This window comes from Pongo pygmaeus, chromosome 20 (genome assembly GCF_028885625.2).
Source record: "Pongo pygmaeus isolate AG05252 chromosome 20, NHGRI_mPonPyg2-v2.0_pri, whole genome shotgun sequence".
NCBI classification, from domain to species: domain Eukaryota; kingdom Metazoa; phylum Chordata; class Mammalia; order Primates; family Hominidae; genus Pongo; species Pongo pygmaeus.
The window spans coordinates 7,494,932-7,507,438 of NC_072393.2; the positions used below are offsets into that span (position 1 = coordinate 7,494,932).

At 53.4% G+C, this 12,507-nt stretch overlaps 1 protein-coding gene across 2 annotated transcripts; it reads left to right on the forward strand.

Moving 5' to 3' along the window:
• The first annotated feature begins 6,619 nt into the window (after window positions 1-6,619).
• ZNF358 (zinc finger protein 358) lies at window positions 6,620-11,499 on the forward strand. 2 transcript variants are annotated; one of them, XM_054465681.2, is made up of 3 exons: window positions 6,783-6,851; window positions 8,685-8,787; window positions 9,730-11,499. In XM_054465681.2, exons 2-3 carry the CDS (start codon window positions 8,715-8,717, stop codon window positions 11,421-11,423), a joined length of 1,767 nt encoding a protein of 588 aa, XP_054321656.1. In that variant the 5' UTR covers window positions 6,783-6,851; window positions 8,685-8,714; the 3' UTR covers window positions 11,424-11,499. The 2 variants fall into 2 exon arrangements, with proteins under 2 accessions (XP_054321655.1, XP_054321656.1); XM_054465680.2 differs by lacking the exon at window positions 8,685-8,787 and having other exon boundaries at window positions 6,620-6,851.
• Window positions 11,500-12,507: the final 1,008 nt, after the last annotated feature.

Consider the following 12,507-nt stretch of genomic DNA (forward strand, 5'->3'; position numbering starts at 1 on the left):
ACTGTTATACATGAGAAATGTACACGCTTTTCAGTGCATGGGGCTGGGGTCGTGGAGGGGAAGCTTCCCTTCTGAGGATGAAAGTGGGGAAAGCCAGGGTGTGGGGAAAAAGCTTTCAATGGTGGGGACACTGGATGTGGCCCATAGAGGACATGGAGGAGTGGACACAGCTGAGAATAACTCTGCAAGTTTTTTTCCATCATGGACAGAGACTAGAGACCAAATGGGACACTGGCTGTCTGGGCAACTGGTCCCCAGGTCAGAGCAGAGTCTGGGGCAAATTGAAAAAAGCCATCAAGATATTACGAGGTCCAAGGGGGTAAGTGTTCAGCCAGGGACAAAATGTAAAGGGTCAAAAGGAGGAGGATGTGATGGGGCTCTGCAGCAAGTGAGTGACAGGGCTTAGCAAGGACCAGTACCTTGGACAGCACCTGACCTTTAAGGTTCAGGGTGTGGTGAGGAGAAAGGTCTGTCTGGGATAAGGTCTGTCTTGGGTAAGGTGGGCTTTAGTGACCATGCCTGGGGCCTGCCTCTGTAGCTGTTGAACGTCCAGTTTCAAGGAGTGAACACGGCTTTCCTGAACCAAGAATCAAACCTCCAAAGACCAAGGACCCCAATCCAATAAATCATGAGGTTGAGCCAATCTCAACCCTGCCCAGGAGCCCTTTCCTGGTTGGCATCAGTTCTTCTAGGCCAGGTTGTCATTTCTGCAGGAATGGCAGGAGGGAATCCAGATTTGCATCCTGTAGGGACAAGATGACCCTTTTGGCCACACGTGGTATCCACATTGACCATGCAAGAATCCGCCAGCTGTAGAATACGTCCTCTAAAGATATTTGGCATCATGCTCTTCTGAGTTACTTCAGGATAAACCAGGGCTTGTCATTTATTGATGTCTTAGATCAGATCATTCTTTATTGGAGGCTCTCCTGTGCATTGTAGGATATTTAGTGCCATCCTTGTCCTCTACCCACTAAATGCCAGTAGAACCTCTCCCTCCCACTTGTAACAAAATGTCCCAAATATTGCCATATATCTTCCAGATGGGAGAGAATTGCCCTGGTTGGAAACCACTTCGATAAACTCATCCTCTTCTGATGAAGCTGGTCTGCCTAGTGACCAGACTACTAGAACAGAAAAGCTTTCCCTTTTTGCCTTGCCTGCTGGGAAGCTCAGAATATTTATTTGGTCTTAAGTTCCATGTAGCTCTAGTTGCAGGATTATCTTCCTGCCTCATCCCAGGAATGGCTTAAAACAGACTTAGGCATTAGATGAAAACAGTCCATAGCAGTTAAAAAAGAGCTGGATTTCAGCACAACTTGAAGCATTTTCTAACAATGAAAATGACCAGCCCTAGGATGGCTTGCCAGGGAAGAATGGAAACTGTACTGGAGATGTTTAATCCTTGGGGAAAGACACTACATCAGGATTATTCTGGATGTATTTTATGGATTTATGACTAACCCTCCTATATTCCACTCACTCCCTTCCTTCCCCCAAAAGCCTAGGGATTAAGACAAAAAATATAGAATTGAATGTGAGAAACCAAGATTTTTTTTTTTTTTGAAACGGAGTCTCGCTCTTGTCACCCAGCCTGGAAAGCAATGGTGCAATCTCAGCTCACTGCAACCTCCACCTCCTGGGTTCAAGCAATTCTCCTGCCTCAGCCTCCCAAATAGCTGGGATTACAGGTCCCCGCCACCATGCCTGGCTAATTTTTGTATTTTTAGTAGAGACGGGGTTTCACCATGTTGCTCAGCTGGTCTTCAACTCCTGACCTCGTGATCTGCCTGCCTTGGCCTCTCAAAGTGCTGGGATTACAGGCATGAGCCACCGTGCCCAGCCACCAAGATTAATTTTTAAAGGAAAACAACTTTCTCAGTGGTAAGCATCACCCAGCAGCAGAATTCAGACCTGCCTTTCTGTCCTTAGGCAAGAATACACCCTGACCCTCACTTTCCTTACCTGTAAAATGGGAATGCCAATAGTTCCCGTTTCATAGAGTGGTTACAGGAATTAAATAAAAGGTGCATGTACCATGCTCAGAAGAGGGCCTGGCACTTGGCTGCAGCTCAATGAATGGTGACTAAATGTGTTAATGTCTTATGTCATTTTGTTGCAAGTGACAGAAACCAAGCTCCATCTGGCTCAAGGAAAAAAAAGGAATTTTATTGATTTAGAAAAAGACAGGCCAGACGTGGTGGCTCATGCCTGCAATCCCAACACTTTGGGAGGCTGGGGCGGGAAGATCACTTGAACTCACAAGTTCAAGCCCAGTCTGGGCAACATAGCGAGATCTCATCTCCACTAAAAATAACTTAGAAAATTAGCTGGGCATGGTGGTGTGCACCTGTAGTCTCAGCTACTTGGGAGGCTGAGGTGGGAGGATTGTTTGAGCCAAGAAGATTGAGTGTGCAGTGAGGTATTATCACTCCACTCCAGCCTCGGCAACTGAGCAAGTTCCTGTCTCAACAATAACACACACACACACACACACACACACACACACGCACACACAGAAACAAGAAGGTCTGAGTTTGGAATTGGGTCTAATATCAGCCATTTTGCATCAGGACTCTGTCCCCCTGGCCATCTCTCAGTCCTGTGTCCCTCCAAGCAACAGCAAAGGAAGATGCTGGTAGTATTTTCCAATCATTATGATTAGAGCCCCCAGAGAAGGGCGGGGCTTTCCACCACGCTCCCTCTATTGAATTTTTTTTTTTTTTTTTTTTGAGACATCTGTCACCCAAGCTGGAGTGCAGTGATGCAATCTCGGCTCACTGCAACCTCCGCCTCCTGAGTTCAAGCAATTCTCCTGCATCAGCCTCCCAAGTAGCTGGGACTACAGGCGTGCACCACCATGCCCGGCTAATTTTTGTATTTTTTATTACAGACGGGATTTCACCATGTTGGCCAGGCTGGTCTTGAACTCCTGAGCTCAAGTGATCCGCCCGCCTCAGCCTCCCAAAGTGCTGGGATTACAAGCATGAGCCACCGCACCGGGCCCCATATTGGGATTTAAGGAACAGGCTGATTGGCCCATTTGAATCACTCACCCAGTTGTGGACCAATCAGTGTACCCAGAGGAAAACAATATGGTGATTGGTTTGCCCAGCTCAGGAGCCCACCCCTAGGTTATTTAATTCCCCAAACCCAGCCAGGATCACTGCGCTGGAGCCCAACCTTAATTGACTGTGTCTCCTAAGGACAGATCTGTGTCCTGCCCCAGGTTGCAATCTGGAAGGTGGATTAGCTCAGTTAATAGGCTCTTCCCAGTGAGAGTGATTGTCAGCTTTGTAGACAAGGAATGTTCAGCGTTTGGCAGTAGTTTAGGGTGTCAGATGTTCTCCCATAATCCCAGTCTTATCTTCTACCTCATCATCTGCCTCGTCTTTTAGCCTGGAGCGGAAAATTCAGCTCTGACGATCTCACAAGATGAAGCAGATGATTCTCTGCTTTGAGAAGAAACACATTCCAGAAACTTGTGTCTTTCTTGCAAGACTTTGTTGAAGATTGCATGAAAACTGCCCCGGGCCAGGCATGGTAGCTCATACCTGTAGTCCAGCAAGTTGGGAGGATCGCTGAAGTCAGGAGTTTGAGACCAGCCAGGGCAACATAGTGAGGTCCCATCTCTACAAATAAAATAATAATAATAGCCAGTCATGGTGGCTGTAGTCCCACCTACTCAGGAGGCTGAGTCCCCAGCTACTCATCTGTACTCCCAGCTACTCAAGAGGTTGAGGTGGGAGGTTGGCTTGAACCCAGGAGTTCAAGGCTGCAGTGAGCTATGATTGTGCCACTGCACTCCAGCCTGGGTGACACAATGAGACCTTGTCTCTAAAAAAGAAAGAAAGCTTCCCCATATTCCAATATTCTGGTCCTTAGGAGAAACATGGTTAGAGTTCCATGAAAAAATTGGTAACTATTTATTTATTTATTATTCATTTATTTTTGAGATGGAGTCTCGCTCTGTCGCCCAGGCTGGAGTGTAGTGGCATGATCTCGGCTAACTGCAATCTCCACCTCCCGGGTTCAAGTGATTCTCCTGCCTCAGCCTCCCAAGTGGCTGGGATTACAGGTGCCCGCCACCATGCCCGGCTACTTTTTGTATTTTTAGTAGAGATGGGGTTTCACCATGTTGGCCAGGATGGTCTCAAACTCCTGACCTCAGTGATCCGCCCATCTCAGCCTCCCAAAGTGCTGGGATTACAAGTGTCAGCCACTGCGCCTGGCCAGCCAACAATTTAATCCGCTGGTTTTCTTCCACATAACTCTATTTCTGGGGGAAAGCTCTTTTACAAAGCCCCATATACATCAAGACAGGTTGTGCATTGCATAACCTAAGGTGCCCTATTCACTTTATAGTCCGTGTATGTGGCAACCCTGGCTGTCTGTCACATCTTTCGTTAGTTGGTTCCACATTTTAAGGTTTTTTTTTTAAGATTTTTTTTTATTACTCTTTCCTTTCCAGGTAATAATTCCTAAATTAGTCAAGACTGTCACGGATGAAAGGAACAGACATCCACTAAAACTAGCTCAAACACCCAGAACATTTATTGGTTTGTGGTACAGGAAAGAATGAGTTCTGTGGCTTCAGGTATGGCTGCATCCAGGAGCTCAACAAATATAGCCAGAGTTATCTCTCTGACTCTTACTTGTACATCTTGGTGCATATTGGCCTCAGTCTGCAGACTGTTCTTTTGAACAACTGGGGAAAGCGGCTGCAGGCAGAATGAGCCCCCTGTGGCTCATAACCCCAGAAGCAGAATGAGAACCTCCAGTGTCACCTTCTCAACCCATACCTAATTATTGTGGCCAGGGGATAGGGGCCCTTTGATTAGAGTCCAGATCACATGGGACTGGGAAGGGGTGTTAGACGTCTAACATGTGCATCTGGAGTAGTGGAGGGGACTCCACAAAGGAAAAGAAAGTACTGTTATATTCTGAGCCAAAGAAACAACAGATGTCATCACATGTATTTGTAATGGGATCATCCAGGAAGTGGCAGGATAACGAACTAGGGGCATAATCCAATTGAAGTTATCTCCAATCTCTCAGATCTGCTGTGGGCTCTGCGGAAAGATGGAAAGCAGGTCTCAGGCTGAGTCCAACACACATCTAGAAGGTTCAAGAAGGAAGAAGGAACCATAGGGTGTCTCTATAAGGAGGACATGGGGACAGAGGAGCATCTTATAGAATTTGGGCTTGTACTTGGTGGTTTGGGTTTTTGGTTTTGTTTTTGTTTTTGAGATGGAGTCTCGCTCTGTTGCTTAGGCTGGAGTGCAGTGGTGCAATCTCTGCTCACTGCAACCTCCACCTCCTGGGTTCAAGCAATTCTCCTGCCTCAGCCTCCCGAGCAGCTGGGATTACAGGCACCCACCACCACGCCCGGCTAATCTTTGTATTTTTAGCAGAGACAGGATTTCACCATGCTGGCCAGGCTGGTCTCAAACTCCTGACCTCAAGATCCACCCGCCTTGGCCTCCCAAAGTGCTGGGATCACAGGCGTGAGCCACCACACCCAGCCTATACTGGGTGGTTTTAAAGAGAATTACTAGGGTGGTATTGTCGGGAAGCTGGGAGTACTTTGCTGACTAAGTATTTCGGTGATTTTTATCTCGGAGGTGGGAGGATGGAAGTTGGGTTGGAATTGTCGTCGGTAAGAAGAGGCAGTCAATTCTGCTCACTTGGAGAGGGGGATGAGAGCTCATTTTTGTGGTTGCAGAGGGCCCATGTCTCTATCTTGGTTCAGACATGGTCACAGAGTGGCCTTGCCTCACCGCTGTTTATACTCTGTGGCCACTGTTTATATTTAGTGGAGAACATCGTGGCCCAGCCGTCGGGAGCTGATTTCCACTGTCTCTCCTGGCTGGTAGCGGGGATCTGTGTCTCCAAGGAAAGTTTGCCCCCAGCCCTTCCCGGCCCCGCGTAAAGGTTCTCTGGAAACCGTCACTCACATCTAGCACTTGGAGGCCTCCAGGGACAGCGGTGACCCACCATCTGGGTAGGAGGCTGAAAACACTAGAGGAGGAATACCCCAAATCTGTGCCTTGGCAGGTGTTACCCAGAAAGGGTGACGGGTTTCACCATGCAAAAAGGAAAAATTGGAGGAAGGCTAGGTTAAGCAAAAATAGACGTGTTTTTAGATTGCAGAGCTGAGAGGCTTGGCTGTGCCTGTGTGCACTGCAAGTCTCCAAGAACAACATGTGTAGAGTTTTATGAACAAAGATAGAGTCAGAGACATGGGCAGCAGGCAGAGACAGAGAGAGAGACAGACAGACATAGAGAGAGATAGGGGCAGAGAAAGCAACAGAGGCAAAGTGATTGGAACACAGAGAGAAAGAGGTGGGGACAGAGACACAGAGAAAGGAACAGAGATGGGAAGACAGGGAAAGAGACAGACAGAGAATGAACAGAGATAGAGAGATAGGGACGGAGAGAGACAGAGAGAGGGACAGGGATGGAGGGAAAGAGATAGGGCCAGGGCCACAGAGGGGCTGAGACAGGCCCAGGAGGAGACTAGGGACGGGGCCAGGGCTGCGTGCGTGCGGGGCACGGTGCAGACAAAGGCGCGGCCGCGCGGTCGGGGTGGCCCGGCCGGGGACAAAGGCCTGCCCGGGGGGCGGGGGCAGCGATGGCGACGGCCGCGGCGGGCGCGGGCGAACTACAAGTCCCAGCAGCTCCCGCTGCGGCCCTCGGCCGGCCCCTCTCGCTCCCCGGGAGCGCCTGGCGGGGCCGCTGGGCCGAGGGGGCCGCCGGCGGGGCTGGCGGGCGGGGGGCTTCCTGCGGGCCCGGGGGGAGCCGGCGGCCGGCGCGGGCGCGGCGGGCCGGGCAGGGGCGAGGGGCGCCGGGTGAGTGTCCCCGCGAGCGGGCTGGGGCCGGGGCGGGGGGCTGGGTGGGGGGCGGGCGGGCGAGGGGGCTCCAGGCGCGGGGCGCAGCCCGGGGCGACCTCTATTCGTCCCCCGTCCTGCGCGCCGCCGGCCCTGGCCCAGGCGAGCGGGGGTCGCGGGAGCGATGGGGAGGGGACTCCGCGGCCAGCCCTGGCCTAGCGCGCCCATCCCGCCGCTGAGGCCCGAGGGGGAAAGGGCCAGGAGGTTGGGAGCCTTCAATCGGGCGGGGTGGGGGGCGCCCGCCAGCTCTGGGGTCTGGAGCTCAGGACGCCCCCTCCCTAGGAGGCGATCCAGGACCCCGTCCCCTCCTGATTCGAGGTATTGTTCCCACCTCCCGCCTAGGGTCTGGAGTTCAGGAGGCCCTGTCCTCAAAAGGGGGACCTAGGGGTTCCCTCTTCCCCCAGGACCCTAGGAAGGGTTCCAGCGATTGTTCCCCTGCCCCTCCAGTCTTGGAGTCTGTAGTTCTGGAAGCTCATTCCCCTGGAGGTGATCCAGGGGTCCACCTGCCCTCACCCCTGGGAACTCAGGAAAGACTTAAGTGATTTATCCTCCCACCTTCCAGTTAAGAGATGGGAATTCAGGGGGCCCCTTCCCCTGGAGGCAATCTAAGGGTTCCTCTGCCCCTCATGCAGGAGGGGTCCCAGGTCTTGTTTCCCCCACTCTCCAACTGTGGGGTCTGGGTTGAGGACCCCCGTCCAGGAACTCGGCTCTGTTTGCCTGCACACTCCCAGCTATGGGGTTGTGGCTCAGTGTATTCCCTTCCCCAGAAGGGGAGCCACAGGTCTCCCCACAGCTTCTCCCAGGAGCAGATCATTCATTGTTGACACCTCAACACCCAGCCATGGGGTGGGGAGCTCAAGGCATCCTCCCGGCAGGTCATCCTGGGCTCCCATTGCTCCCCAGAAGTGGTTCCAGCTTTTGTCCCTCTACCTCCCAGTCTGCCCCTAGCCACAAGCTGGCAATTCAGTTCAGGATCCTTCCTGCAGGAAGGGCCACAAGTGTGCTGACACTACCCACCATGTCCCAGCCATGGGAGGAGATGGCTCAGGAGTTCCCTCATTAACTTCAGAGGGTCCCCAGGTATTATTTTTGCCTATCCTCCAGCTAGAAGTTAAAATTCAGGACCTTCTAGCCAACAGGGAAAACAGGTATACTGGCCGGGCATGGTGGCTCATGCCTGTAATCATCATACTTTGGGAAGCTGAGGTGGGAGGATCACTTGAGCCCAGGAGTTTGAGTCCAGCCTGGGCAACATACCAAGACCCCATCTCAAACATAAATAAATAAATAAAACAGGTATACTAACAACTGTCCCCACCCTCTTGCCTATGGGGTTCATGAGTCTCCCTGGTCACCCCTCCTCACCAGGAGGGGTCCCAAATATCACTCTATCATGCTCACCATCTGCCTGTAGGAAAGGGCATTTCCCATCTGTCTAAGAGAGGATTTGACACTGACTCCCACCTGGAGCTGTGAGTTCTGGAATTCAGGTTTTCTTTTCCCCAGAGGGCAAGCCAGAGTCTTCTTGTCTTTCCCCAGTGACTTGGGAGGGATACCTGACATTATTTGTTGCATATTCTTATCCCCCAGACATGGGTTCTAGAGCTCAGAATGCTGCTGCTGGAGGGGTGCCTCCCTACCAGAACTCACCCCCTAAATTAATCTGCCACCCCCAAGTATGGGACAAGAATTCAGGCCATGTGCTCAGGAGCACAGGAACCCTGACACCCACACTGTTCCCCATGCGGGGATGCCCAGCAACGGGGTAGGAACCTAGGACTGTCTCCTCCACAGGACCCCAGCTTCCCACAAGAGGAGCCCAGGATGGAGAGAGGGGCAGAGCCATGGAGTTGGGGACTAGAAACCTCTAGTGCCGGGTCTCATGACCTCCGTCCAGGTTCGGGGCTGAGAGGGGAGGGTCCTACCATGTCCCACCTGGGTCCCTCAACTCCCTGCCCTAGCTGGGGTAAGTCAGAAATCTCCTTGCAGTCAGAGACAAGGGAAAGATCCACGTGTATGCTCAGAAGTGAGTGGGGTTTGGCCAGGCACAGTGGCTCATGCCTGTAATCCCAGCACTTTCTGAGGCTGAGGCCAGAGGTTTGCTTGAGTCCAGGAGTTTGAGACCAGCCTGGGCAACATAGCGACACCCCATCTCAAAAAAGAGAGAGAGAGGGAGAGAGAAAGGAAGGAAGGAAGGAAAGAAGGAAGAAGAGAGAGAAGGAAGGAAGGAAAAGAAAGAAAGAAGGAAAGAAAGAATTGAAGTTAGCTGAGTGTGGTGGTGCATCTGTAATTCCAGCTACTTGGGAGGCCGAGGTGGGAGGATTGCTTGAGCCCAGGAGTTCCAGTCTGCAGTGAGCTATGATCACATCACTGCACTCTAGCCTGGGTGACAGAGTGAGACCCTGTCTCAAAAAAATAAAAATAAAGAAGTGGGGCTGGGCACAGTGGCTCACGCCTGTAATCCCAGCACTTTAGGAGGCTGAGGCATGCAGATCACCTGAGGTCAGGAGTTTGAGACCAGCCTGTCTAACATGCTGAAATCCCATCTCTACTAAAAATACAAAAATTAGCCAGGCATGGTGGTGGACACCTGTAATCCCAGCTACTCAGGAGGCTGAGGCAGGAGAGTTGTTTGAACCCGGGAGGCGGAGGTTGCAGTGAGCCGAGATGGTACCGTTGCACTCCAGCCTTGGCAACAGAACGAGACCCCATCTCAAAAAAAAAAGTGGGCTCTGGGGGCACAATCAGGTCCCCTCTCTCATCCCTAACCAGACTCCAAAAGACACCCCCGCTCCCACAGAACCCACCTACCCTCTACCCTCTATCCTTGCCCTTGCAGGTCTTGCCCCAGAAGCTGCTGGCACATCCACGCCTGAAATGAGGCGCTCAGTCCTGGTCAGGAACCCAGGCCACAAAGGCCTGAGACCCGTTTATGAAGAGCTCGACTCTGACTCCGAGGACCTAGACCCCAATCCTGAAGATCTGGATCCGGTTTCTGAAGACCCAGAGCCTGATCCTGAAGACCTCAACACTGTCCCGGAAGACGTGGACCCCAACTATGAAGATCTGGAGCCCGTCTCGGAGGATCTGGACCCCGACGCCGAAGCTCCGGGCTCGGAACCCCAAGATCCCGACCCCATGTCTTCGAGTTTCGACCTCGATCCAGATGTGATTGGCCCCGTACCCTTGATTCTCGATCCTAACAGCGACACTCTCAGCCCCGGCGATCCAAGCGTGGACCCCATCTCCTCTGGCCTCACTGCCACCCCCCAGGTCTTGGCCACCAGCCCCGCGGTGCTCCCCGCCCCCGCCAGCCCGCCCCGGCCCTTCTCCTGCCCGGATTGCGGGCGAGCCTTCCGTCGCAGCTCCGGGCTGAGCCAGCATCGCCGTACCCACAGCGGCGAGAAGCCGTACCGCTGCCCCGACTGCGGGAAGTCCTTCAGCCACGGTGCCACCCTGGCGCAGCACCGTGGCATCCACACCGGGGCGCGGCCATACCAGTGCGCGGCCTGCGGCAAGGCCTTCGGCTGGCGCTCCACGCTGCTGAAACATCGCAGCAGCCACAGCGGGGAGAAGCCGCACCACTGCCCGGTGTGTGGCAAGGCCTTCGGGCACGGCTCGCTCCTGGCACAGCACCTGCGCACGCACGGCGGCCCGCGGCCCCACAAGTGTCCGGTGTGCGCCAAGGGCTTCGGTCAGGGCTCCGCGCTGCTCAAACACCTGCGCACGCACACGGGCGAGAGGCCCTACCCGTGTCCGCAGTGCGGCAAGGCCTTCGGGCAGAGCTCGGCGCTGCTGCAGCACCAGCGCACGCACACGGCCGAGCGCCCCTACCGCTGTCCCCACTGCGGCAAAGCCTTCGGGCAGAGCTCCAACTTGCAACACCACCTGCGCATCCACACGGGCGAGCGGCCGTACGCCTGCCCGCACTGCTCCAAGGCCTTTGGGCAGAGCTCAGCGCTGCTCCAGCACCTGCACGTGCATTCGGGCGAGCGTCCCTATCGCTGTCAGCTCTGTGGGAAGGCCTTCGGCCAGGCCTCCAGCCTCACCAAGCACAAACGGGTGCATGAGGGTGCAGCCGCTGCTGCAGCGGCCGCCGGCCTGGGCCTTGGGCCTGGCCTAAGCCCTGCATCCATGATGAGGCCGGGGCAGGTCTCCCTCCTGGGTCCTGATGCTGTTTCTGTGCTCGGCTCTGGCTTGGGCCTCAGCCCTGGCACCAGCTCTGGCCGCAACCCTGACCCTGGCTCTGGGCCGGGCACTCTGCCGGATCCCAGCTCCAAACCCCTCCCCGGCTCCATATCCACCCCCAGCCCTACTCCTGTGAAATCTTCTGACCCGAAGGCTGGGCACGACGATGATCCCGACCTTGTGCCCAGCCCAGACCCTGATCCTCTGCCCAGCCCTGATCCCAACCCTGTGTCCTGCCCTGACCCCTGCTCTCCCACTCGTGGCCCTGTCAGCCCAGCCCTCCCTACCGGCGAGAGTCCAGAGTGGGTACAGGCGCAAGGGGCACTGCTGGGGCCTGATGGCTGAAGGAGACGCCGGCATCCTAGAGGGCCTGGGGAAGTTGTGTGTTGTGCAGTTAGTAAAATCCTCCCACTGCCTCCGGGGTCTGTGTCGTGGCTTGCCTTTTGTGCTTTCTTTCTGAGCACAGCCCCTAGCTCCGGAGATGGGACAGTGTGGCCAGGGCCAGCCACAATCTGGAGCTCCAGTGTCCTGGCTTCCTTCTTGGGCCCACCAGCTAGACTTTCCAGCTTAACCCACAATGTCTCACCCTGGTCCATCCCACTAGTCATCACTCTCTGTTCCTCTCACTTATCCCTTGCTCTTCAAAGCCCACATAGTAGGTACACAAGTGGGCAAAAAGAGGTTGCTCATTTATGCAAAAACAAACATCTCTGGGTTGCTGGGGTCTCAGCAGGGAGCAAAAAAAGTTGCTCATTTATGCAATCAACAAACATTTCTGGATTGCTGGGGTCTCAGCAGGGAACAAGATAAATATGGCCTCGACCTGCACAGAGCTCACAGATATTAAATTCAGAATACTTAAAAAATAATTACAGGGTATAGTACATTCTAGGAGAAGCATAACAAGACTTCTGATATAAATGGTAGGCAGCTTTCTCAATGAAGGATTTTGTAATCCCAATAATCACTAATTTAATAATCAGTACTGTTTGCCCAGCCTTATGCGATAGTTTTTGCATTCTCTCATTTAATTCTCTCAACAGCCCCAGTAGGTAGATGACTTTGATTGAATAGCCCCATTTTGCAAATGAGAAAATTGAGGCACTTTTTTTTTTTTTTTTTTCAGACAGTCTTGCTCTGTTGCCCAGGCTGGAGTGCAGTGGTGTGATCATAGCTCACTGCAGCCTCGACCTCCTGGGCTCAAGCAATCCTCCCACCTTAGCCTCCCGAGTAGCTGGGATTGCAGGTGCATGCCCCACCCACTGCGCTCAGCTTGGAGTTGAAGGGACTCTGGAAGATGTAGAAGTGGCATTTGTCAGTGCCTAAATTTAAATCCCAATTGCCCTCCAGGGTCCAAATTCTTAACCATTACGCTCCAGGGCAAAAGTATGCAAAGGCTCTGGGGCTATGGAAAGATGAGCTTTGGATG